Source organism: Rhinoraja longicauda, chromosome 1 (assembly GCF_053455715.1).
Source record: "Rhinoraja longicauda isolate Sanriku21f chromosome 1, sRhiLon1.1, whole genome shotgun sequence".
NCBI lineage: Eukaryota > Metazoa > Chordata > Chondrichthyes > Rajiformes > Arhynchobatidae > Rhinoraja > Rhinoraja longicauda.
Genome location: NC_135953.1, coordinates 1,562,062 through 1,586,046, shown reverse-complemented (window position 1 = coordinate 1,586,046; position 23,985 = coordinate 1,562,062). Strand labels below are relative to the sequence as shown.

The 23,985-nt window shown below is 52.4% G+C and overlaps 1 protein-coding gene and 1 non-coding gene across 2 annotated transcripts in view; both read right to left on the bottom strand.

Moving 5' to 3' along the window:
• Window positions 1-317: 317 nt before the first annotated feature.
• nop56 (NOP56 ribonucleoprotein homolog) overlaps window positions 318-23,985 on the bottom strand; it is a 25,894-nt gene continuing 2,226 nt past the window's right edge. Inside the window, exons 3-12 of the mRNA XM_078401414.1 lie at window positions 14,151-14,265; window positions 11,977-12,144; window positions 11,071-11,269; window positions 10,134-10,321; window positions 7,900-8,051; window positions 6,928-7,028; window positions 5,409-5,557; window positions 4,054-4,175; window positions 2,449-2,610; window positions 318-1,213 (exon numbers count right to left, since the gene is read on the bottom strand). Of these exons, the coding sequence (XP_078257540.1) occupies window positions 992-1,213; window positions 2,449-2,610; window positions 4,054-4,175; window positions 5,409-5,557; window positions 6,928-7,028; window positions 7,900-8,051; window positions 10,134-10,321; window positions 11,071-11,269; window positions 11,977-12,144; window positions 14,151-14,265 (1,578 nt within the window). The 3' untranslated portion in view covers window positions 318-991. The remainder of the gene's footprint in view (window positions 1,214-2,448; window positions 2,611-4,053; window positions 4,176-5,408; window positions 5,558-6,927; window positions 7,029-7,899; window positions 8,052-10,133; window positions 10,322-11,070; window positions 11,270-11,976; window positions 12,145-14,150; window positions 14,266-23,985) is intronic.
• Window positions 4,335-4,405, bottom strand: LOC144601274 (small nucleolar RNA SNORD56). Its single transcript, XR_013548282.1, has one exon. It is a non-coding gene; the product is annotated as a small nucleolar RNA SNORD56 (small nucleolar RNA).

Sequence of the window (23,985 nt, the reverse complement as noted above, 5' to 3'; positions counted from 1 at the left end):
CTTTGGAGTGTGGAAACTGGAGCACCCAGAGAAAGCCCACGTGGGCACGGGGAGACCGTACAAAATCCATGCAGACAGTACCCGTAGTCGTGATGGAAGCCGGGTCTTTGGCGCTGCGAGGCAGCAACTCTACCGCTGTGCCACCCCAATGTATACAAGTGTGCGCGCGTGCAATAAGACTAGTGGAATCTACACAAGCAACAACCAGTAACACGCAGGGCAGTCACCGAGCGATGGGGATGAACACTGGGTCTGTCCAGGGATATCGCCAGGCCTCACGCCTCCTGCAAACCACATCAGCAACACAGCTCAGTCTGAAAAGGTCAAGCTTCACTTTAATGTCTGTACATATTTACAAGTATCCAGGCTGTGACACCATCTGCCCACAAACTCCTCTCCTGAGGCAGAGTCCACGGGGGCAGAGCGTGGGATGAGGGCGGACACTGCAGACGGAGAGGCAGCACCGACCGACCAGACCGTGGGGCCATCAACACCAAGCCTCTCGCCAACACTGGGGACAAGAGTCTCCCCCCCAATCAGGGGGTCTGCAATGTCTCAGACCAACCCACAGGCCCCTCCCCACCCTCAGGGTGAGACGGTACCCGGACCTGGGCCAGATGTTCCCAGGATTGCCAACTATCCTGTATTGGCCGCGACATCCCGTATTTTGGGCTAAATTGGTTTGTCTCGTACGGGACCGCCCTTGCCTCGTATTAGACATGGACAGCGCTGTAGGCCCAGAGACCGCTGTAGGCTAACGGAGTGTGTTCGGGGAGCGGGGCCGAGTGTGTTCACCTAACGGAGGTTGCATTGCAACCCAACTCCCGGCCCGGACGGCCTCCATTGGTGGAGCGGGAGCACGTGGCCGCTGGCTGGGTGAGGTCACGTGGGACGCGGGGCGGTGACGTCACCTTGTCCCGTATTTGGGAGCTAGATAGTTGGCAACCCTAGATGTTCCCCCTGTCCCTGCCGCCCCTGCAGCGGCCAGTGGTCAGGGGCTGGACACTTCCTCTCCTCCCGCTCCACTGCTGCGACGCTTCTTTTTCTTCTTGCTGTCGGGCGTGGTGACGGTGGGCTCGGTGGGCGGCTGGTTTTGTCGCTGTTTCTTGCTCTTGCCGGGGGTCTCGGGCACGCCATTGGACACGCTGTCTGTCGCATCCTCCAGCTTCTCCTGCCGTTTCTTCTTCTTCTTCACCACCTCCCCATCAGTGACCTGCAGATAAGGGAGGTCAGGGTCAGTCACGCCCGCCTGCTGCCACACTGGGCCACGTCACACACACGCCCACCTGCTGCCACACTGGGCTACCTCACACACGCCTGCCCGCTGCCACACTGGGCCACGTCACACACACGCCCACCACAGTGGCTGGATTATTATTGTCCCGTGTACTGATGTATAGCAAAAAGTGCAGGAAAATAACTGCAGATGCTGGTACAAATCGGTTTCACAAAATGCTGGAGTAACTCAGCCGGTCAGGCAGGATCTCAGGAGAGAATGAATGGGTGACGTTTCGAGGAGACCCTTCTCTCCTGAGATGCTGCCTGACCTGCTGAGTTACTCCAGCATTTTGTGTCTACCTTTGATTTTAACCAGCATCTAGAGTTTTTTTTCTTCAGTGTGATGGAACTGCTCAGCGCGCAAAGCTTTTCACTACATCGCAGGACATATGACTTTAATAAACCAATACCAACACTGAACAAAGCCAGTGATAGAGCAGACAGGACCTCTCCATGCTGACCAAGATGCCCCATCAACACTGGCCCATCTTGTCTGCGTTGGGCCCACATCCCTCTGAACCTGTCCTGGCCAAATGGATTTTAAATGCCGTTTAGTCCCTACCTCAACCACCTCCTCTGGCAGCTCATTCTGGACATCCATCACCCTCTGAAAAAGTTACCCCTCAGGTTCCTAATAAATCTACCCCCCACCTTAAACATGTCCACTGGTTCTTGATTCCCCTCGCCCGAGTAAGACTGCATTTATCCTATCTACTGCCCCCATGACCTTGTGCACCTTTATATCATCCTACGCTCCAAGGATTAAAGTCCTAGCCTGCCCCAACCTCCCCCTTCACTGTGTAGGTCCTGCCGATCCTCAGCCCACCTGATCAAGATCCTGCTGTGACATTTCACAGCCATCTTCCGTATATAGTGTACGATCTCCAGAAGATCACCCCTCATCCTCCTGCACTCCACAGAACAGAGTCCCAGTCTGCCCAACCTCTCCCTGTAGCTCACACCCTCGAGTCCTGGCAACATCCTCGTAAATCTTCTCTGTACCTTTTCCAGATTGACGTCTTTCCAAGAGCAGGGCGATTATTGAAGGGTCCTGACCCGAAACACTGCCTCTCCATTCCCTCCACAGATGCTGCCCAGCCCACAGTTCCTCCAGCACTTGGTGCTTTGCTGACGATTGCAGCGCTTGCTTTCCCCGTCCCTCGGACTCACCTGTTCCGCTGTTTTAATCCTCTTCTCTACCGGCTCGCCGTCTTCAGCTTCAGCCTCCGCCCCCTCGGCTGCCTGAGCCTCGAGTGCCTGCCTCTCCCTCTTCTTCTTCCTCTTCTCTTTCTTCTCCAGTTTGCGTTTCAGTTTTGCCGTCACCTCAGCTGCCTGGAGACAAAGCACTGGTCAGAAGCCTGGCCTAGTGGGACATTTCCAGAGTGGGGGACAAACCACAAACCGGAGAGACAGGGTGTTGGGCGCCCAAGGCTCATCGATGCGCGAGGGCAACGAAGGCTATCCCGTCTGGTCCAAACTGACAGAAAGTCGACTGTGGCACAAGTCACAGAAAATGTAAATGGTAGTCACGGGAGGAATGTGTCACAATACACAGTGCATCGCACCCTGCTGCGTATGGGGCTGCACACAGAGGACCAACAGCATATTAGGCAGGTGGGGAGTTGCCTTTTTGATTTGGAAGGACACTAGTGTTGAAAGAGGGCACGCTTGGAGGATCAGCCAGTGCGGAGAGGCCACACAGGTAGAACACAAACAGGACAGGATGATCATTCCACGGAACTATATTCCAGGCCTGAGGAGTTGAGTACAGGGAGGTCCTTCTGCAGTTGTACAGGACCCTGGTGAGACCACATTTGGACTATTATGAGCAGTTTTGGTCTCCTAATTTGAAGAAGAACATCCTTGTAATTGAGGCAGTGCAGCGTAGGTTCAAGAGGTTAATCCCTGGGATGGTGGGACTGTCATATGAGGAAAGATTGGAAAGACTGTGCTCGTATTCACTGGAGTTTAGAAGGATGAGAGGGGATCTTATAGAGACATATAAAAGTATAAAAGGACAAGCTAGACGCAGGAAAAATGTTCCCAATGTTGGGGGAGTCCAGAACCAGGGGCCACAGTCAAAGAATAAAGGGGAGGCCATTTAAAACTGAAGTGAGAAGGAACTTTTTCACCCAGAGAGTTGTGAATTTGTGGGATTCTCTGCCACAGAGGGCAGAGTTAGATAGAAGAGTTAGATAGAAGAGTTAGTTAGAGCTCTAGGGGCCAGTGGAATCAAGAGCTATAGGGAGAAGGCAGGCACGGGCTACTGATTGTGGATGATCAGCCATGATTACAATGAATGGCGGTGCAGGCTATCAGGGCTGAATGTTCTCCTCCTGCACCAGTTGTCGATGTTGCCTCCCGACATCAGAAGGGGAACACCAGGTAGGTGTGTGGTTGGACACAGTTTAATGCATGCACTGTTGGGCCCAGGGCAGCAAGTCAGGGCTCACCCCTACCCCACTGCCCCGCGAACCCCCCCCCCATCTCCCCCAGCCCACTGACCCGCAACCCCCCCCCCGTCTCCCCCCCCAGACCCCACTGTCCCGCGACCCCCCCCCCCCGTCCCCATCTCCCCCAGCCCACTGACCCGCGACCCCCCCCACCCGGCCCCATCTCCCCCAGCCCACTGACCCGCAACCCCCGGTCCCCGTCTCCCCCCCCAGACCCCACTGTCCCGCGACCCCCCCCCATCTCCCCCAGCCCACTGACCCCGTCTCCCCCCCCCAGACCCCACTGTCCCGCGACCCCCCCCCCGTCCCCATCTCCCCCCACCTCGCTGGCGGCCTCCTTCATGACGTCAACGTTTTTGCGGGGAGCTTCCCCGGTCTCGTAGAAGGCCAGTCGCTCCTCCACCTGGTCTCGCAGTTTCAGTCCAAACACACTGGTCAGGACGTCTGTGGACACACACACACACACACAGGCTGGGTCAGTGGGTAGCCCTGTCACCCTCCCCAGCCCCACCGCTCCCCCTCCCCCCAGACCTTTCATGGCAAGGTGACTCCCCTCTGACGACCCCCCCCCCCCAGAACCTCACCCCCTCCCGTGGGCAGGCGGTGCTCAGATCCAGGTTGTCAACATTCACACAAGTGAGATGCTGTTGACGAAAAATACAACATCACAGCAGCCGCCCCCGTCCTGCCCCTCTACCCCCGCACCCACCAGCCCCAGCACCCCCTTTCCACTGCAGGGTGACCTGGACAGGGTGAGTGAGTGGGCAGATGCAGTATAATATAGATAAATGTGAGGTTATCCACTTTGGCGGCAGAAACAAGGAGGCAGATTATTATCTCAATGGTGTTAGGTTAGGGGGAAGTGCAGCGAGACCTGGGTGTCCTTGTACAACAGTCACTGAAAGTACAGGTATAGCAGGCAGTGAAGAAAGCTAATGGCATGTGGGCCTTCATAACATGAGGATTTCAGTATAGGAGTAAAGAGGTTCTTCTGCAGTTGTATATGGCCCTGGTAAGACCACATCTGGAGTATTTTGTACAGTTTTGGTCTCCTAATTTGAGGAAGGACATCCTTGTAATTGAGGCAGTGCAGCGTAGGTTCACGAGATTGATCCCTGGGATGACGGGACTGACATATCAGGAAAGATTGAAAAGACTAGGCTTGTATTCACTGGAGTTTAAAAGGATGAGAGGGGATCTTATAGAAACATATAAAATTATAAAAGGACTGGTAAAGCTCGATGCAGGAAAATGTTCCCAATGTTGGGGGAGTCCAGAACCAGGGGCCACAGTCTTAGAATAAAGAGGAGGCCATTTAAAACTGAGGTGAGAAAAAACTTTTTCACCCAGAGTTGTGAATTTGTGGAATTCTCTGCCACAGAGGGCAGTGGAGGCCAAATCACTGGATGGATTCAAGAGAGAGTTAGATAGAGCTCTAGGGGCTAGTGGAATCAAGGGATATGGGGAGAAGGCAGGCATGAGTTATTGATTGTGGACGATCAGCCATGATCACAATGAATGGCAGTGCTGGCTCAAAGGGCCGAATGGCCTCCTCCAGCACCTATTTTCTATGTTTCTAAATCTATGTTTCCACCCACCCCCTCCCCGGGCCTCCCGTCCCAGCACCTCCTCTCCACCCCCTCCTGCCCCAGCACCCACTCTCCCACCCAGGCTGACCGGAGAAGCAGTCGATGCGGGAGGCGATGGTGCATTTGTTGGCCAGGTAGCGGGAGATGCGGCCCTTGTTCTTGGCGGCCGCCCGGCCGATGAAGGTGGAGTGGAAGATCAGGCCGTACTTGGGGGTGTTGCTCTTGGTCTTCAGTGCCCTGGGGAGGGGGAGCAGAGGTTAGAGTGCTGCACCCACCCCTACGCCAGGCTCAGCTGCAGGGGTACAGGGCAGCAGGGACGAAGCATTCAGTATCGTATTCAGTTCTGGCCACCGTGTTATTGGAAAGACGTGGAATTCTCTGCCACAGAGGGCAGTGGAGGCCAAATCACTGGATGGATTTAAAAGAGTTAGATAGAGCTCTAGGGGCTAGTGGAATCAAGGGATATGGGGAGAAGGCAGGCATGGGTTACTGATTGTGGACGATCAGCCATGATGACAATGAATGGCGGTGCTGGCTCAAAGGAACAAATGGCCTCCTCCTGCCCCTGTTTTCTATGTTTCTATTCCGACAGGTACATGGGGGGGGGGGGTGTAGAGGGATACGGGCCAAACACAGGCAGATGGGGTATCTTGGGTGGCATGGACATGTCGGGCCGGTTTCTGTGCTGTATGACTGGACCTTCCACCACGGGCAATCAGCCACAGAAAGAGCAGCCTTGCTGCAGCAGGTAGAGCTGGATGTCCCAGAGTGGGGGGGAGAGAGGGGCCAGAGGATGTGCATTCACCTCACACTATCCCACCCTCTGGCATTATATCTCACTCCTCTAGTTTAGTTCAGAGATACAGCACGGAAACAGGCCCTTTAAACCCACCGGGTCCGCGCCGAACAGCGATCCCCGCACATTGACACTGTCCTATATACACAGGATCTTCCAACCCCTCCCCCCAATGCTGCCAGACCTGCCGAGTTCCTCCAGTACTGTTTTGCTCCATAACCCAGCACCTGCAGTTCCTCGAGCAGCTCAGTGGGCAGTAGGAAATGGGAAATCTCTGGGCATGAGAGGGGCTGGTCCTGAGCCGTGCAGCACAGAGTCAAGCCCCTGGTCCAACCGACCAAGATGCCTCACATCCCTGTAAACCTTTCCGAGCTACATACATGTCCAAATTTAGGTTCACCAGGTTAATTCCCAGGACAACAGGACTGTCATGTATTGAAAGAATGGAGCGACTAGGATTGTATTCACTGGAATTTAGAAGGATGAGAGGGGATCTTGTACAAACATAAGATCTTGTAAAAGTCGTGCGTGATGGGAGTGTTCAGACCACGCGGGGCAGTGATGCTGGACACCAGAGGAGGTGCAGAGATCTCCAGTCTAACAGCTGCCTACAACGGGGGAGGTAGTCGTGCAGTGTGGGCAGATACCTAGCGTGTGCGTGGACCTCCAGCCCCACTGTGACGCGGCGAGAGGGAGGGATGGAGGGGGCCGTTCAGCGGCTGGCGTGGGCTCTCACACACACACACACTGCAGACAGTGCATCAGCCCACTGCCAGGGTCCTGGCATCATCACAGCCCCCGGCAGCTGTACCTGAACAAGGCCTTCTCTGCGCCCAGGATCTGCACTGTGGATGCCGGGTACTTGGCCAGGTTTGTCAGGCTGCCCGCGTGGGAGATCAGCCGGGCTCCCACCTGCAGAGAGAGAAGCCGTCAGCGCCCACCAACACCCCCCCACTAACACCCCTCCCCCCACACCCGCCAACACCCCTCCCCCAGTGACCAGGTGCATAGGGCAACGTGGGAGATCAGACGGGCGCCCACCTACAGAGAGAAGCCGTCAGCCCCCATGTCCACCAACACCCCCCCAACCCCGCTCCCACCCTCGGAGACCAGATACACAGGACAACAGGCCATTCGGCCCACACAGGACAGCACCAGGCCATTTGGCCGAGACTGTACTGAACAAGAACCCTTCAGCCCAGTCCCCGTGCCAAACATGATGCAAATTAAACTACTCTGTGCCTGCACGTGATCCATATCTCTCCATTGCCCAGGTATCTGCGTGTCCATGCAAGGGCCCCGTTGCCCAGGTATCTGCGTGTCCATGCAAGGGCCCCTTTGCCCAGGTATCTGCGTGTCCATGCAAGGGCCCCGTTGCCCAGGTATCTGCGGGTCCATGCAAGGGCCCCGTTGCCCAGGTATCTGCGTGTCCATGCAAGGGCCTCGTTGCCCAGGTATCTGCGTGTCCATGCAAGGGCCCCGTTGCCCAGGTATCTGCGTGTCCATGCAAGGGCCCCGTTGCCCAGTACAGGTATCTGCGTGTCCATGCAAGGGCCCCACACGCCACCGCTGGCTGCTGGGACACTGAGCAGTTCACAGGGTGCACTACCCGCTGCGTTGTATGCTGCCCACCCGCCACACAGTGAATCACTGTTCCAACAGGAGTAGGTGATGGCCGTGACCAGACTGGCTGAGCCGCTGTTACCCCAGCACTGTGTCTACCCACATTGCTGGTGCCTCCACTGGCCCGGCCCTCACCGCCCCAGGGCACGGCAACACTTACCACTTCCCCGATCAGCGTGGCCAGGTTAGGAGCCACCTGGTTCATCTTGGAGCGCAGGTAGTCCTGCAGGGTCTTGCGGTACTCGGCCAGGGACACCACCCTGTTGGAGAAGCTCTCGATGTTGATCAGGTCGATGGGAGAGATGTCCATGCCTGGCACAACAACAACATGTCAGTCACGCGGGCACTGGGGGTCTCAGCCACCAGCATCAGTGATGCGGGCACCGGGCGTCTCGACCACAGGCATGCGGGCACTGGGGACAGGAGTCAGTCACGCGGGCACCTCAGCCACAGCCATGCGGGCACTGGGGACAGGAGTCAGTCACGCGGGCACCGGGCGTCTCAGCCACAGCCATGCGGGCACTGGGGACGGGAGTCAGTCACGTGGGCACTGGGTCTCAGCCACCAGTATCACTGGGGACAGGCATTAGTCACGCAGGCACCAAGCACCGCAGCCACAGTGAGACGGGCATCACAATCACCCGGGCACCGGGGAGACGCGGGCACCCGGCGTCACTCACGCGGGCACCCGGCGTCTCAGCCGCAGCTGAAGTGTCAGTGTTGCAGTTGAACAAAGGGGATATGAAGGCATGAGAAGGCATTATAGAAACATATAAAATTATAAAATGACTGGACAAGCTAGATGCAGGAAAAATGTTCCCAATGTTGGGGGAGTCCAGAACCAGGGGCCACAGTCTTAGAATAAAGGGGAGTCCATTTAAAACTGAGGTGAGAAAAAACCTTTTCACCCAGAGAGTTGTGAATTTGTGGAATTCTCTGCCAGAGGGCAGTGGAAGCCAAATCACTGGATGGATTTAAGAGAGAGTTAGATAGAACTCTAGGGGCTAGTGGAATCAAGGGATATGGGGAGGAGGCAGGCACAGGTTACTGATTGGGGACAATCAGCCATGATCACAATGAATGGTGGTGCTGGTTCAAAGGGCCTAACGGACTCCCCCTGCACCTATTTTCTATGTTTCTATCCGCAGAGCGACGCGGTCAGATGCAAACCATTGGACCCGGACAACTCAATCCCACCCCACGGCTGTGGGAGTGTAATCCCAGGGCAGCGCGGCAGGTACAGTTGCTGCTCATGGCACCAGGGTCCAAGCTCATTCTCAGAGCGGCACGGTGGCGCAGCAGTATAGCTGCTGCCTCACAGCGCCACAGACCCAAGTCCATGCCCATTCTCAGTGCGGCACGGTGGCGCAGCAGTATAGTTGCTGCCTCACAGCACCGCAGACCCAAGTCCAAGCTCATTCTCAGGGCGGCACGGTGGCGCAGCAGTATAGTTGCTGCATCACAGCACCATGGACCCGAGATGAATTAGCGTTGGTCAAACAGTCCCTAATTCCAGCTGAGGTGGTGGGCTGGTGGCCGTTTCCGAGCTGCATCTTTAAAATACAATCAGGTGCCATCCACGTGCAGCTTGCACGTAACAAAGTGCGTGGGCGATCGCTGCTCAGCGTGGACACGGTGGGCCGAGGGGCCTATTTCCATGCTGTCTTTCTACACCAAATTGTTGAAAGCGAGGAACAGTAGCGAACGATATCTGGGACTGTGGCCAGGGGTCATCAGCAGCTCGGGGCGCAACAGGGCAGGCCCCCCCCAGAGGGTCTGATCCCGGCCACAGCAGCCCACGGGGCAGGGAAAGTGTAGGGAAAACACTGGATCTTAAAGAGATACAGAGTGGAAACAGGCCCTTCGGCCCATCGAGCAGCACTGACCAGCTATCCCCCCCCACTCCTCACTATCCTACACACTAGGGACAATTTACAACATACGTCAATCAGCCTACAAACCTGTACAGAGAAAAATAGGTGGAGTAGGCCATTCGGCCCTTCCAGCCAGCACCGCCATTCAATGTGATCATGCACGATCATCTAAAATCAGTACCACGTTCCTGCTTTCTCCCCGTATCCCTTAGTCCTAAGAGCTAAATCTAACTATCTTGAAAACATCCAGTGAATTGGCCTTCGCTGCCTTCTGTGGCAGAGAATTCCACAGATTCACAAGCTGGATGATTCCAGATTCTCAACTCTCTGGGTGGGAGCACGTCTTTGGAGTGTGGGAGGAAACCGGAGCTCCCGGAGAAAGCCCACAGGGTCACTGTAAAAACTCCGTACTGGCAGCGGCCGTGGGTCTCTGGCGCTGTGAGGCAGCAGCTCTACCCGCTGTGCCACCGTGCGTCCAGCTCCGTGTCTGCCGACCGTGGCGCCCCACCCCACGACTTACCCATGGAGCTGCGGGACGCGTCGAGGATGGCCTGGGCCTTGGCGCTGTCCATCACCACCTCCTCCAGCATGGGCAGACTCTCCTCAGACAGCTCCTTGCGGTTGCCGATCAGCTTGGCCAGCCGGCAGTACGTGTGGTTCTCAGCAACGATCTTGATCAGCTCGGGGAAGTGGTAGCCGTACCACTCTCTGTGGGGAGACGGCGCCACGGTTAACGGGGAGGGTGGGGGGGGGGGCAGGCAACCCCGCTCCATAAACCCCCCACAACAACATGTCTCCCTGACAACAGTCCAGCCCAGGCCACAGCAGGTGCAGGGCTGGGGTGTAACAGGGACTTGCTCTGCCTCCCCATCACTATGTGGCTGCTGCTGCTGACAGAGCAGAGTCTGTGGCAAGTGGGGGAGAGCACGAGAACAACACCCCCTCCCCAGGCACCCATGCGGGTCAATACACACCTCACCCACGCGGGTCAATACTCACCCCACCCACAGGTCAATACACACCTCACCCACGCGGGTCAATACACACCCCACCCACGCGGGTCGGTCAGCACCCACACCCTCGTACCATGGTGCTCTACCTATTGGACGCGAGTTTGGCATCATTGTATTTCTGTAGAGTATTAATCATTTGATGGCAAAGCTCACAAGCGGGTCAGGCAGTATCTCTAGAGAAAAGGAATGGCTGACATTTCAGCCCAAGACCTTTCTTCTTGACCCAGGACGTCAGCCATTCCTTCTCGCCAGGAACCACCATTTCCTACACAGTAGGAACAAAATCCAGATGCTGGTAGACACAAAATGCTGCAGTAACTCAGCGGGTCAGGCAGCATCTGTGGAGGGAAGGAATGGGTGACGTTTCGGGTCGAGACCCTTCTTCAGACTGATGTCAGGGGAGTGGACCCCCATCCCCCAGAGTGGCGACCCAGCCCCAGTTACCTGACTCGCATGGAGAAGGTGTTGATGTCCTTGTCCAGCTGGTCCAGCAAGCTGATGGACTGGATGATCATATTGTCCACCCGGTTGACGTTGAACTTCACCTTGGCCCGGGAGTAGCTGTGGCCCAGCCCCAGCTGAGCTTTGGCAGCAGAGACGGCCGTCAGCCCCTGGATCAGCGAGTGGAAGTGTAGGCGCACACCTAGAGACCATCACAGCCGGTGAGGCAGGGACATGCACACAACCCTCACCCACCCACTCACACAGCTCCACACAAACCTCACCACCTAGAGACCATCACAGCCGGTGAGGCAGCGACACACAACCCTCACCCACCCACCCACACTCACACAGCTCCACACAAACCTCACCACCTAGAGACGGTCACACACAGCCGGTGAGGCAGGGACATGCACACGACCCTCACCCACCCACACACAACTCGACGATCGTTTCGCTGAGCACCTCCGTTCAGTCCATCTCAGCCTACCTGATCTCCCGGTGGCTCAGCACTTACACACCTCCCCCTCCCATTCCCACACTGACCTTTCTGTCCTGGGCCTCCTCCATTGTCAGAGTAAGACCCAGCACAAATTGGAGGAACAGCACCTCATATTTTGCTTGAGATGTTTACACCCTAGTGGTATGAACATTGACTTCTTTAACTTCTCAAATAGTTCCTGCTTTCCCTCTCTATCCCCTCCTCCTTCCCAGTTCTCCCACCAGTCTTACTGTCCTCGACTACATTCTATCTCTGTACCGCCCCCTCCCCTGACATCAGTCTGAAGGGTCTCGACCCGCAACATCCCCCATTCCTTCTCTCCAGAGATGTGCCTGCCCCGCTGAGTTACTCCAGCACTCTGTGTCTGTGTGGTGTTGCCAGCCTGTGCCGCCCGGTGACTCTCTCACCTCGAAGGATCTCGGCCACCACACCGCCGGCCTGGCACAGGATACCCAGCTCCTCGTGGATCACCGCTGCCAGCTTCTGGTCTGCCACGCCAAGCACCACCTTCCTTTTCTTGCCCGTAGGCGGCATGTTGGTCTCCAGCAGCAGCCTCAGGTCCTCATGGAGAATACCTGGGGGCAGCAAGGGGCAGTGGTAAAGGGTGACAGTCAGGGGTGGGGGGAACAAGGGCGGTGGTAAAGGGTCAGTCAGGGGTGGGGGGAACAAGCTCAAAGGTTCCAGGAGCAGAACGAGGCCATTTGGCCCATCACTTCTACTCCGCCATTCAGTCATGGCTGATCCATCTCTCCCTCCTACCCCCATCCTCCTGCCTTCGCCTCATACCCACTAACGAGGCAGCGCCCGTACTAATCACGAATCTCAGTGCTCAGTACCATTCGTTCACTTCACAGCAGATCAGTGGATTGACAGATTTATAGATAGGTCATCATTGCACTGAGGAAAGCAGACAGCCCACAGTACACCCCACCATGGTGACCCCCACCCCACCCACAATGATGGTGACCTGCCAAACACACAACTATCCCCTACACCCCCCCCCGGTCCACACTGGTTGCCAGAACCAGCACCTGCAGCTCGATGCCCAAACCCCCCACGTTAATGGGAGGGGGCCACCATTTGTGAAGTGGAACCAGGGCAGGGCCCACAGTGAACGCAAGGCCATGGGGAGTGTTGTAGAGCAGAGGGTGTCTAGGAGTGCAGGTACATAGTTCCTTGAAAGGTAGGCAGGGTGGACAGGTTGTGTGAGTGGGCGGATGCATGGCAGATGCAGTTTAAGGTGGATAAGTGTGAGGTTATCCACTTTGGTGGTAAGAACAGGAAGGCAGATTGTTATCTGAATGGTGTCAAGTTAGGAAAAGGGGACGTACAACGTGATCTGGGTGTCCTTGTTCATCAGTCACTTAAAGTTAGCATGCAGGTACAGCAGGCAGTGAAGAAAGCTAATGGCATGTTGGCCTTTATGACAAGAGGAGTTGAGTATAGGAGCAAAGAGGTCCTTCTGCACTTGTACAGGGCCCTAGTGAGAGTGCACCTGGAGTACTGTGTGCAGTTTTGGTCTCCAAATTTGAGGAAGGATATTCTCGCTATTGAGGGCGTGCAGCGTAGGTTTACTAGGTTAATTCCTGGAATGGTGGAACTGTCGTATGTTGAAAGACTGGAGCGACTAGGCTTGTATACACTGGAATTTAGAAGGATGAGAAACATATAAGATTATTAAGGGATTGGACAAATTAGAGGCAGGAAACATGTTCCCAATGTTGGGGGAGTTCAGAACCTGGGGCCACAGTTTAAAAATAAGGGGTAGGCCATTTAGAATGGAGATGAGGAAAAACGTTTTCAGTCAGAGAGTTGTGAATCTCTGGAATTCTCTGCCTCAGAAGGCAGTGGAGGCCAATTCTCCAAATGCATTCAAGAGAGAGCTAGACAGTGCTCTTAAAGATAGTGGAGTCAGGCGGTATGGGGAGAAGGCAGGAACAGGGTACTGATTGAGAATGATCAGCCATGATCACATTGAATGGTGGTGCTGGCTCAAAGGGCCGAATGGCCTACTCCTGCACCGATTGTCAAACAGGCTTGATCAGTCAGGGTGTTGAGTGTAGAAGTTGGGGTGTTGTACAATACATTTGGAGCATGGTATTCAGTTCTGGCCGCCCTTCGATAAGGAGGATGTTGTTAAGCTTGAAATACTGATTTACGAAGAAGTGGCTGGGACTCGAGGGCCTGAGGTATAGAGAGAGGTTGAGCACGTTAGTTGAATGTTATCTCATTCATTCCCCACACACCAGGGGCAATACTTTGGGATGTGGGAGGAAAAAAAGGACATATGGAGGAATCCCACAGTGACATGCAAACTCCACACAGACAGCATAGCACCCCAGGCCAGGATTGAACCGGGCACTCTGGGATTGAGGCAGCAGCTCTACTGTGTGCCACAAGCCAGCTCCACATCCTGGGAAACTTTAAATACATGCACATCGAGCAGGTATTCTCCAAGCTGACACCCCCCAGTAGGCTGGATGTGCTCAGTAAAAAGCCACAAAACCAGCCAGCTCTTCAAAACCTCATGTTCAGTCAACCCACCTCCTGTTAGACCCAAACACCAAGAAGCAACACTCACCTTCAGAAATAGCATTGATGTTCTCCAGGGCACCTTGCGCAGATTTGAAGGGATAAAATGCCACCAGTTTCACAATGTTGTTGAATTTGCCAATGGTCAGAACAGACTCCTCCACCTGGAACAAGGAGAAACAATGGCCGTGAAAGGGAGGTCGGTTTATGTGATGGTCTGGGCAGTGTCCTCAATTCCCTGCAATTCATGAGTCTTGGATGGAGCTGCTCCCAAACCAAGCATAGACAATAAGTGCAGGAGGCCATTCGGCCCTTCAATGTGATCATGGCTGATTATTCTCAATCAGTACCCCATTCCTGCCTTCTCCCCATACCCCCTGACTCCGCTATCCTTAAGAGCTCTATCTAGCTCTCTCCTGAATGCATTCAGAGAATTGGCCTCCACTGCCTTCTGAGGCAGAGAATTCCACAGATTCACAACTCTGACGGAAAAAGTTTTTCCTCATCTCCGTTCTAAATGGCCTACCTCTTATTCTTAAACTGTGGCCCCTGGTTCTGGACTCCCCCAACATTGGGAACATGTTTCCTGCCTCTAACGTGTCCAACCCCTTAATAATCTTATACGTTTCGATAAGATGCCCTCTCATCCTTCTAAATTCCAGTGTATACAAGCCAAGTCGCTCCAGTCTTTCAACATATCAGTCCCGCCATTCCGGGAATTAACCTAGTAAACCTACGCTGCACGCCCTCAATAGCAAGAATATCCTTCCTCAAATTTGGAGACCAAAACTGCACACAGTACTTCCGGTACGGTCTCACTAGGGCCCTGTACAACTGCAGAAGGACCTCTTTACTCCTATACTCAACTCCCCTTGTTATGAAGGCCAACATTCCATTGGCTTTCTTCACTGCCTGCTGTACCTGCATGCTTCCTTTTAGTCACTAGGACACCCAGATCTCGTTGTACGTCCCCTTTTCCTAACGACACCATTCAGATAATACTCTGCCTTCCTATTCTTACCACCAAAGTGGATAACCTCACACGTATCCACATTAAACTGCATCTGCCATGCATCTGCCCACTCACACAACCTGTTCAAGTCACCCTGCAACCTCATAGCATCTTCCTCACAGTTCACACTACCACCCAGCTTTGTATAATCTGCAAATTTGCTAATGATACATCTGATAAAATGCTTGCTGTAACCAAACCAAACCTTCCACAACTAAACTAGCCCACAGCAAAACAGACCAGTGGTGAACATCAAACATCACAGGAACAGATCCTTCAACCACCATCCTGGAAAGTTTCCAGTCAGGTTTCAGAGCCCACCACAGCACAGAGTCTGCCTTGTTGAAGGTACACAACGACCTGCTTCTCGCCATCGACACCGGCGACTGTGCAATCCTGCTCCTTCTCGACCTCAGCGCAGCGTTAGATACAGTGGACCACACCATCCTTATTGACCGTCTCCGGTACGCGGTTGGCATTGATGGCACTGCCCTGAGCTGGTTCGTTTCCCACCTCAAAGATAGGAGTTTCGCCATCAACATAGGCAGCTATTCCTCTGCTCCAGCTAGCCTCTCCTGCAGAGTTCCACAAGGCTCCATCCTAGGCCCCATTCTCTTCTCTCTATACATGCTCCCCCTTGGCCAAATCATTCAAAGGCACGGCATTTCTTTCCACTGCTATGCCGATGACACTCAGCTTTACCTCCCCCTGAAACCCAACAACCAGTCAAATTTAAACAGCCTCTTGCACTGCCTTGAGGACACAAAATGTTGGATGGCACAGAACTTCCTCCAATTAAACGAGAGCAAGTCTGAGGTCATCCTAGTCGGCCCCCCCCGACTCCATCAAATCGATAACAGGCAGTCTTGGAAGCCTATCCTAGTCAAACCGCATATCAAAAACTTTGGCGTGATATTTGACTCTGCATTAAAATTTGACAAGCAAGTCAACGCTGTGGTAAAAGCCAGCTTCTTCCAACTTCGTACCATAGCTAAAATCAAACCTTTCCTCCAATTTGACGACACTGAAAAAACCATTCACGCTTTCATTTCATCCCGCCTAGACTACTGCAACTCCCTATACACTGGGATCAGCCAATCTTCCCTGTCCCGCCTGCAACTGGTCCAAAACGCCGCAGCGAGACTCCTGACGGGTACCCGTAAAAGGGACCACATCACGCCGATTCTGGCCTCTCTCCACTGGCTCCCTGTACGGTACAGAATCAACTTCAAGCTCCTCCTATTCACTTATAAAGCCCTAAATGGACATTCCCCCCCCCACATCAAAAATCTTCTAACCCACCTCTCTAACTCCAGGTCCCTCAGGTCGGCCGACTTGGGGCTACTCACTATCCCGCGGTCTAGGCTTAAGCTCAGGGGTGACCGCGCTTTTGCGGTTGCAGCTCCTAGACTGTGGAACAGCATCCCTCTCCCCATCAGAACTGCCCCCTCCATCGACTCCTTTAAGTCCAGGCTCAAAACCTATTTCTACTCCCTAGCATTTGAGGCTCACTGAGGAGGCGCTGTGAACTGTTTTGTATGTGCTGTTATGTTTGCGTGCTACTGTATGTTACATTTTTTTTTCCCCTAATCAGATGTTACAGCACTTTGGTCAACGTGGGTTGTTTTTAAATGTGCTATACAAATAAAATTGACTTGACTTGACAATGCCTGTGCTGCACACAAAGCCAGGATAAACTCATCTCCTCTGGCCCCTCACATTCTTTTTAAATCTTTCCCCTCTCACTTCAAACCTTCCCCACTACAACGGTACTGGGGAAGATGCTGGAGTTACGGGTAGTGGGGAAGATGCTGGAATTACAGGTAGTGGGGAAGATGCTGGAATTACAGGTAGTGGGGAAGATGCTGGAGTTACAGGTAGTGGGGAAGATGCTGGAATTACAGGTACTGGGGAAGATGCTGGAGTTACATCAGTAGTGGGGAAGGTGCTGGAATTACAGGTAGTGGGGAAGATGCTGGAGTTACAGGTAGTGGGGAAGATGCTGGAATTACAGGTACTGGGGAAGATGCTAGAGTCACATCAGTAGTGGGGAAGGTGCTGGAATTACAGGTAGTGGGGAAGATGCTGGAGTTACGGGTAGTGGGGAAGATGCTGGAGTTACAGGTAGTGGGGAAGATGCTGGAATTACAGGTACTGGGGAAGATGCTGGAGTTACATCAGTAGTGGGGAAGATGCTGGAATTACAGGTAGTGGGGAAGATGCTGGAGTTACGGGTAGTGGGGAAGATGCTGGAGTTACATCAGTAGTGGGGAAGATGCTGGAGTTACGGGTAGTGGGGAAGATGCTCGAATTACAGGTAGTGGGGAAGATGCTGGAGTTACATCAGTAGTGGGGAAGATGCTGGAGTTACAGGTAGTGGGGAAGATGCTGGAATTACAGGTAGTGGTGAAGATGCTGGAGTTACATCAGTAGTGGGGAAGGTGCTGGAATTACAGGTAGTGGGGAAAATGCTGGAATTACAGGTAGTGGGGAAGATGCTGGAGTTACGGGTAGTGGGGAAGATGCTGGAATTACAGGTAGTGGGGAAGGTGCTGGAGTTACGGGTAGTGGGGAAGATGCTGGAATTACAGGTAGTGGGGAAGGTGCTGGAGTTACGGGTAGTGGGGAAGATGCTGGAGTTACAGGTACTGGGGAAGATGCTGGAGTTATGGGTAGTGGGGAAGATGCTGGAGTTACGGGTAGTGGGGAAGATGCTGGAGTTACAGGTAGTGGGGAAGATGCTGGAGTTACAGGTACTGGGGAAGATGCTGGAGTTATGGGTAGTGGGGAAGATGCTGGAGTTACGGGTAGTGGGGAAGATGCTGGAGTTACAGGTAGTGGGGAAGATGCTGGAGTTACAGGTAGTGGGGAAGATGCTGGAGTTACGGGTAGTGGGGAAGATGCTGGAATTACAGGTAGTGGGGAAGATGCTGGAATTACAGGTAGTGGGGAAGATGCTGGAGTTACAGGTAGTGGGGAAGATGCTGGAGTTACGGGTAGTGGGGAAGATGCTGGAATTACAGGTAGTGTGGAAGATGCTGGAATTACAGGTAGTGGGGAAGGTGCTGGAGTCGATTATTAAAGATGTAATAGCAGCACATTTGGAAAGCTGTGACAGGATTGGCCAAAGCCAGCAGGGATTTATGAAGGGGCAATCATGCTTGACTAATCTTCTGGAATTTTTTGAGGATGTAACAAATACAATGGATAGGGAAAGCCAGGGAATGTGATGTACCTGGACTTTCAAAAAGCCTTTGACAAGGTCCCACACAAGAGCTTAGTGGGCAAAATTAGAGCACGTGGCATTGGAGGTAGGGTATTGACATGGACAGAGAACTGGTTGGCAGACAGGAAGCAAAGAGTAGGAATTAACGAGTCCTTTTCAGAATGGCAGGCAGTGACTAGTTGGTACCGCAAGGCTCGGTGCTGAGACGCCAGTATTTACAATACATATTAACGATTTAGAGGAGGGAATTAAATGTAACATCTTCAAGTTTGCGGATGACACAAAGCTGGGTGGCAGTGTGAGCTGCGAGGAGGATGCTATGAGGCTGCAGGGTGACATGGATAGGTTGAGTGAGTGGCCAAATGCAGTATAATGTGGATAAATGCGAGGTTATCCATTTTGGTGGCAAGAACAGGAAGGCAGATTATTATCTGAATGGTGTCAGATTAAGAAAAGCGGTGTGCAACGAGACCTGGGTGTGCTTGTACATCTTCTATATACTAATACTCTTGTTTGTTTGTTCCTGAACTACAGCCAAAACGGTACACGATAGCACGACAATTTTAGGCCCACCTTACCTTCATCTCTTTGGTGCTAATGGAAAAAGTTTCATTGAAATTGGCGTTATATTTTTAAAGTTATTCACATTTTAAAAATTAAATCCATCTCCTAAGGAGGGAGGGAGGATAAGAGGGGTTGGGGAGAGGGGGAAGAGATCACCCTTCATCCTCCTGCGCTCTAAGGAATAAAATTCTTAGCTTGCCCAACCTCTGCCTATAGTTCAGGCCCTGGCTTTAAGTGCCAGAGTAACTCAACAGATCAGGCAGCATCTGTGGAGGTGACAGAGGAGGTGATTCCGACTGGGACGCTCCATTTTGTGGTCACTTCCATAGTTTTCCCGCCCTTTCTTGACGTAGGCTCTCAATCATGCCGACATGGAAATCCATCTGACGTTGATTAGTACGGGTGTCAGGGGTCATGGGGAGAGGGCAGGGGAATGGGTTTGAGTAGGAAAGATAGATCAGCCATGATTGAATGGCAGAGAAGGCTCGATGGACTGAATGGCCTAATTCTGCTTCTAGATCGTACAGACGTTTACATTGCAGGAAATCACCCGCCACACCGTCAGTGCCAGTGTGATTTGCCAGCCCACCAGGATTAAACCCAGCTGCAGACACATGTACTTTCCTCATTGACATGTCCTCCATCACAACCAGGCCAAGTCCGACAACTCCACCCCACGCACACATTCTGTGCACCTGGTTTGTCAAGCCAAGGCCCTTTAGCTAGTACCCTCGAGTGGGCAAGATCATCTCTGACCCCTCTCGCCCTGACCACAAACTCTTTGAAGCACTTCCCTCTGGAAGGCGACTCCGGACTGTCAAAGCCGCCACAGCCAGACACAACAGCTTTCTTCCACGACTAGTACCTCCACCCAATAACCAGTCTGTAGTCTCTTTTTGCTCTGGTTTATTTCGCTCACATGTTTAAACTGTAATGTTGTATTCTTAATGTTTTATGCTTTATTCTTAATTGTTTACTGTATGTTCGCATTGTTACTTGCGAGCAGAGCACCAAGGCACATTCCTTGTATGTGTACATACTTGGCCAATAAACTTATTCATTCATCCCACCTTTTCATTTGTCCTTCCTGATGAATAACCTGGAACCTGTACCTATCCTTAGCCACCCAAAAACCACGGTAGAACACGAAAAGCACAGGAACGGTTCTACAGCTAAAAACTAAACCACGTGGACCCTAGGGTTGCCTCTCCTGCATTGGTGCAGTACCTCTCTCCCCCCCCCCCCCCCAGGGTGGCCTCTCCTGCATTGGCGAAGCGCCCTCCCCGCCTATTGTTGCCTCTTCTGCATTGGTGCAGTACACTCTCGTCCCCCCCTCCCCCACCATTTTGGCTGTACTTCCCCGAAAGCCATCTTACGCAAGTATAGGCGCGGATTCGGCGGCCATCTTACACAAGTACAGGCGCGGATCCAGCAGCCATCTTACGCAAGTACAGGCGCGGATCCAGCCGCCATCTTACGCAAGTACTGGCGCGGATCCGGCGGCCATCTCACGCAAGTACAGACGCGGATCCAGCCGCCATCTTAGGCAAGTACAGGCGTGGATCCAGCGGCCATCTTACGCAAGTATCGGATCAACCTGGCCCCTCCTGCGCATGACTGAATAACTTTAAAAATATAACAGATTTCAATGAAACTTCTTCCATTAACACCAAAGGGACGACGGTTAGTAAGGTGGGCCTAAAATTGGCGTGCTCTCGTGTACCGTTTTAGCTGTAGTCCAGGAACAAACAAAGAAAAAAAGTTTTAGTATATAGATATGATTTTACAACATGGAACGGGAACAGGCAATTCAGCCCACAATGCTGGTGCTGAGCATGTCGTCATGGACAAACTCCCCTCTGCCTGCATGTGGTTCATGTCCCTCCATATCCATGTGCCGATCTCAGACTATTAAATGCCACCTAACTTGATCTTGTGCTGTGCAACAAGATAGAATTACCATCCTGCAGACAAGAACACACTGGTTCCACACAAACGGCCAGGGTTTGAAGCACTCAACAGGCACACAAGAGGAAGGGCAGTTACATTTATAAAAATCTATACACAGAGTATATCATTGCCTGGGCAAAGGTGGGACAAAAAATTGGTTGACAGACAGAAAACAAAGAGTGGGGATAAATGGGTCCCTTTTAGAATGGCAGGCAGTAACTAGTGGGGTACTGCAAGGCTCGGTGCTGGGACCGCAGCTAATTACAATATACATTAATGACTTGGATGATGGGATTATGGGGGGAAGGCAGGAATGGGGTACTATAACCATATAACATATATATATATATATGTTGACTGAGAATGATCAGCCATGATCACATTGAATGGCGGTGCTGGCTCAAAGGGCCGAATGGCCTACTCCTGCACCTGCCTATACTTGTCAGGTGAAACAGTGTGGAAACGGGCCCTTCAGCCCAACTTGCCCACACCGGCCAACAATGTCCCGACTACACTATTCCCACCTGCCTGCGCTTGGTCCATTTCCCTCCAAACCTGTCCTATCCATGTACCTGTCTAACTGTTGCTTAAATGTTGGGATAGACCCAGCCTCAACTACCTCCTCTGGCAGCCATACACCCACCACCCTTTGTGTGGCTAAAGTTACCCCTCAGATTCCTATTAAATCTTTCCCCCTTCACCTTGAACCCTACTCTGTGCACACTTAGGAAGACACTGCAGATGATGGAATCAGAATTAGGTCATTGGGCCCATCATCCTCTCCACCATTCAATCATGGCTGATCCATCTTCCCCCTCGACCCCCTTCTCCGCATAACCCGACATACGTACTAATCATAAATCTGTGCCTCAGTGCTCAGTACCACTTTTTCACTTCACAGGAGATCAGCGGATTGACAGATTTATAAATGCGTCATCATTGCACTGAGGAAAGCCTACAGCCCCCAGCACCTCCCACATCTGTGATACCCGTGTTTCTTAAATGTTGGGATAGTCTCAGCCTCAACTATCTCCTCTGGCAGCTTGCTACATACACACCACCATGCGTGAAAATGTTGTCCTTCAGATTACTATTAAATCTTTTCCCCATCATCTTAAACCCCTCTGCCTCTATAAGTTCACCCCTCAGCCTCCTGCGTTTCAAGGAATAGAGTCCAAACAGCTCAACTTTTCCCAATAGCACAGACCATCGAGCCCAGGCAACATCCTTGTAAATCTTCTCAGAACCCTTTCCAGCTCGACAACATCTTTCCTATAACATGGTGCCCAGAACTAATCACAACACTCTAAATGTGGCCTCATGCACTTGCCAAGCTCTATACACAGATTGTTGGTCTCACAGCATTCACATGTTATAGTAGCATTAAGCCATTTGGCCCATCGTGTCTACTCCAACATTAAATCATGGCTGATCACTGCCACCTAATCCCATTTTCATAGAAACATAGAAAATAGGTGCAGGATGCCATTTGGCCCTTCGAGCCAGCTCTTCCTATAACCCTTGACACCCGAACTAATCAAGAATTTGTCTATCTCTGCCTTAAAAATATCCACTGACTTGGCCTCCACAGCCCTCTGTGGCAGAGTTCCACAGATTATCAACCCTCGGACGTGCCCTTTAATTCTGAGGCTGTGACCTCTGGTCCTAGACTCTCCCACCAGTGGAAACATCCTCTCCACATCCACTCTTATCTATGCCTTTCGAGTACAGGCCCAGTGCTGTCAAACGCTCAGCGCTGCAAGATGCACCGACTGGCCCATTGCAGACTGCTGACACACTGGAGCTTGATGCAGCCCACACCAAAGTTCTGTGGGGGAGGGCTACAGTCTAGGCCAACTTATGTGTAAAGACAGATGCAAACACTACCAACTACAATAGTGAACAAACAGACATCAAGAATACATTTCTTCACAGAGAGTGGTGAGTCTGTGGAATTCTCTGCCACAGAAGGTAGTTGAGGCCAGTTCATTGGCTATATTTAAGAGGGAGTTAGATGTGGCCCTTGTGGCTAAAGGGATCAGGGGGTATGGAGAGAAGGCAGGTACAGGTTACTGAGCTGGATGATCAGCCATGATCATATTGAATGGCGGTGCAGGCTCGAAGGGCCGAATGGCCTACTCCTGCACCTATTTTCTATGTTTCTATGTCTAATACTCATGTTTTGCCGTAGACACAAAATGCTGGAGTAACACAGCGGACAGGCATGCATGTTTTCTCACAACAGCTTTTGCCTAGTTAACTGTATTGTATATAGTTTTACTTTGACTTTAGCCTTTGGCGAAAATGCCATCTGCAAATGCTGCCAGAAAGGCTGAGCCCATCAGTACTATGACTATTTAAATAACAAATTTTAAAGTGAACATGTAAAAAAAAATGCTCTGAAGTAAAAGGGCAAAACACAACTGCGTAGGGAATGGACAGGCGAGATCTCAGGACAAAGGAAAGTGTAGAAACAAGGAGATGCAGAAGCTGGTTTACAAAATAAGACGGTAGACACAAGATGCTGGAGTAACTCAGCGGGGCAGGCAGCATCTCTGGAGAGAAGGAATGGGTGACGTTTCGGGTCAAGACCCCCCTTCTTCTGAATGTCACCCATTCCTTCTCTCCAGAGATGCTGCCTGACCCGCTGAGTTACTCCAGCATCTAGTGTCTACCTTCGATTTAAACCAGCAGCTGCAGTTCTTTCTAACAAAATAAGACTTGGAAAAACAACGGGTCAGAGAGCATGGCTGCATACAGTACGAGAAGTTCAGTAGGAATAAAAGTAAACATGGCTATAAAAAGAAAGTAACAACTGGATAGCCTCACAGCAGTGGAGGCTGTGAAAGTATTCACACTGCGGCTGAGATTCAAGGAGTGAGTTCGGCTGAGCATCGACTGGGCCAAGTGGGCTTGGCACGGCTACTCCACACCCCCTCCCTACCACAGCTCATGGGACCACATGGAGTCAAGACGCACCAAGCTCGCTTATGTACTGTCTACAAAGAGACTCGTGACATCATACCCAGTAACATATCTCACGTCATTCAATCCAATACCCAGAGATTTACAAGACAGTCCTCAGGGGACTTCATTTATACTAGAATTAGATCAAACAAAAATAGCTGCCGA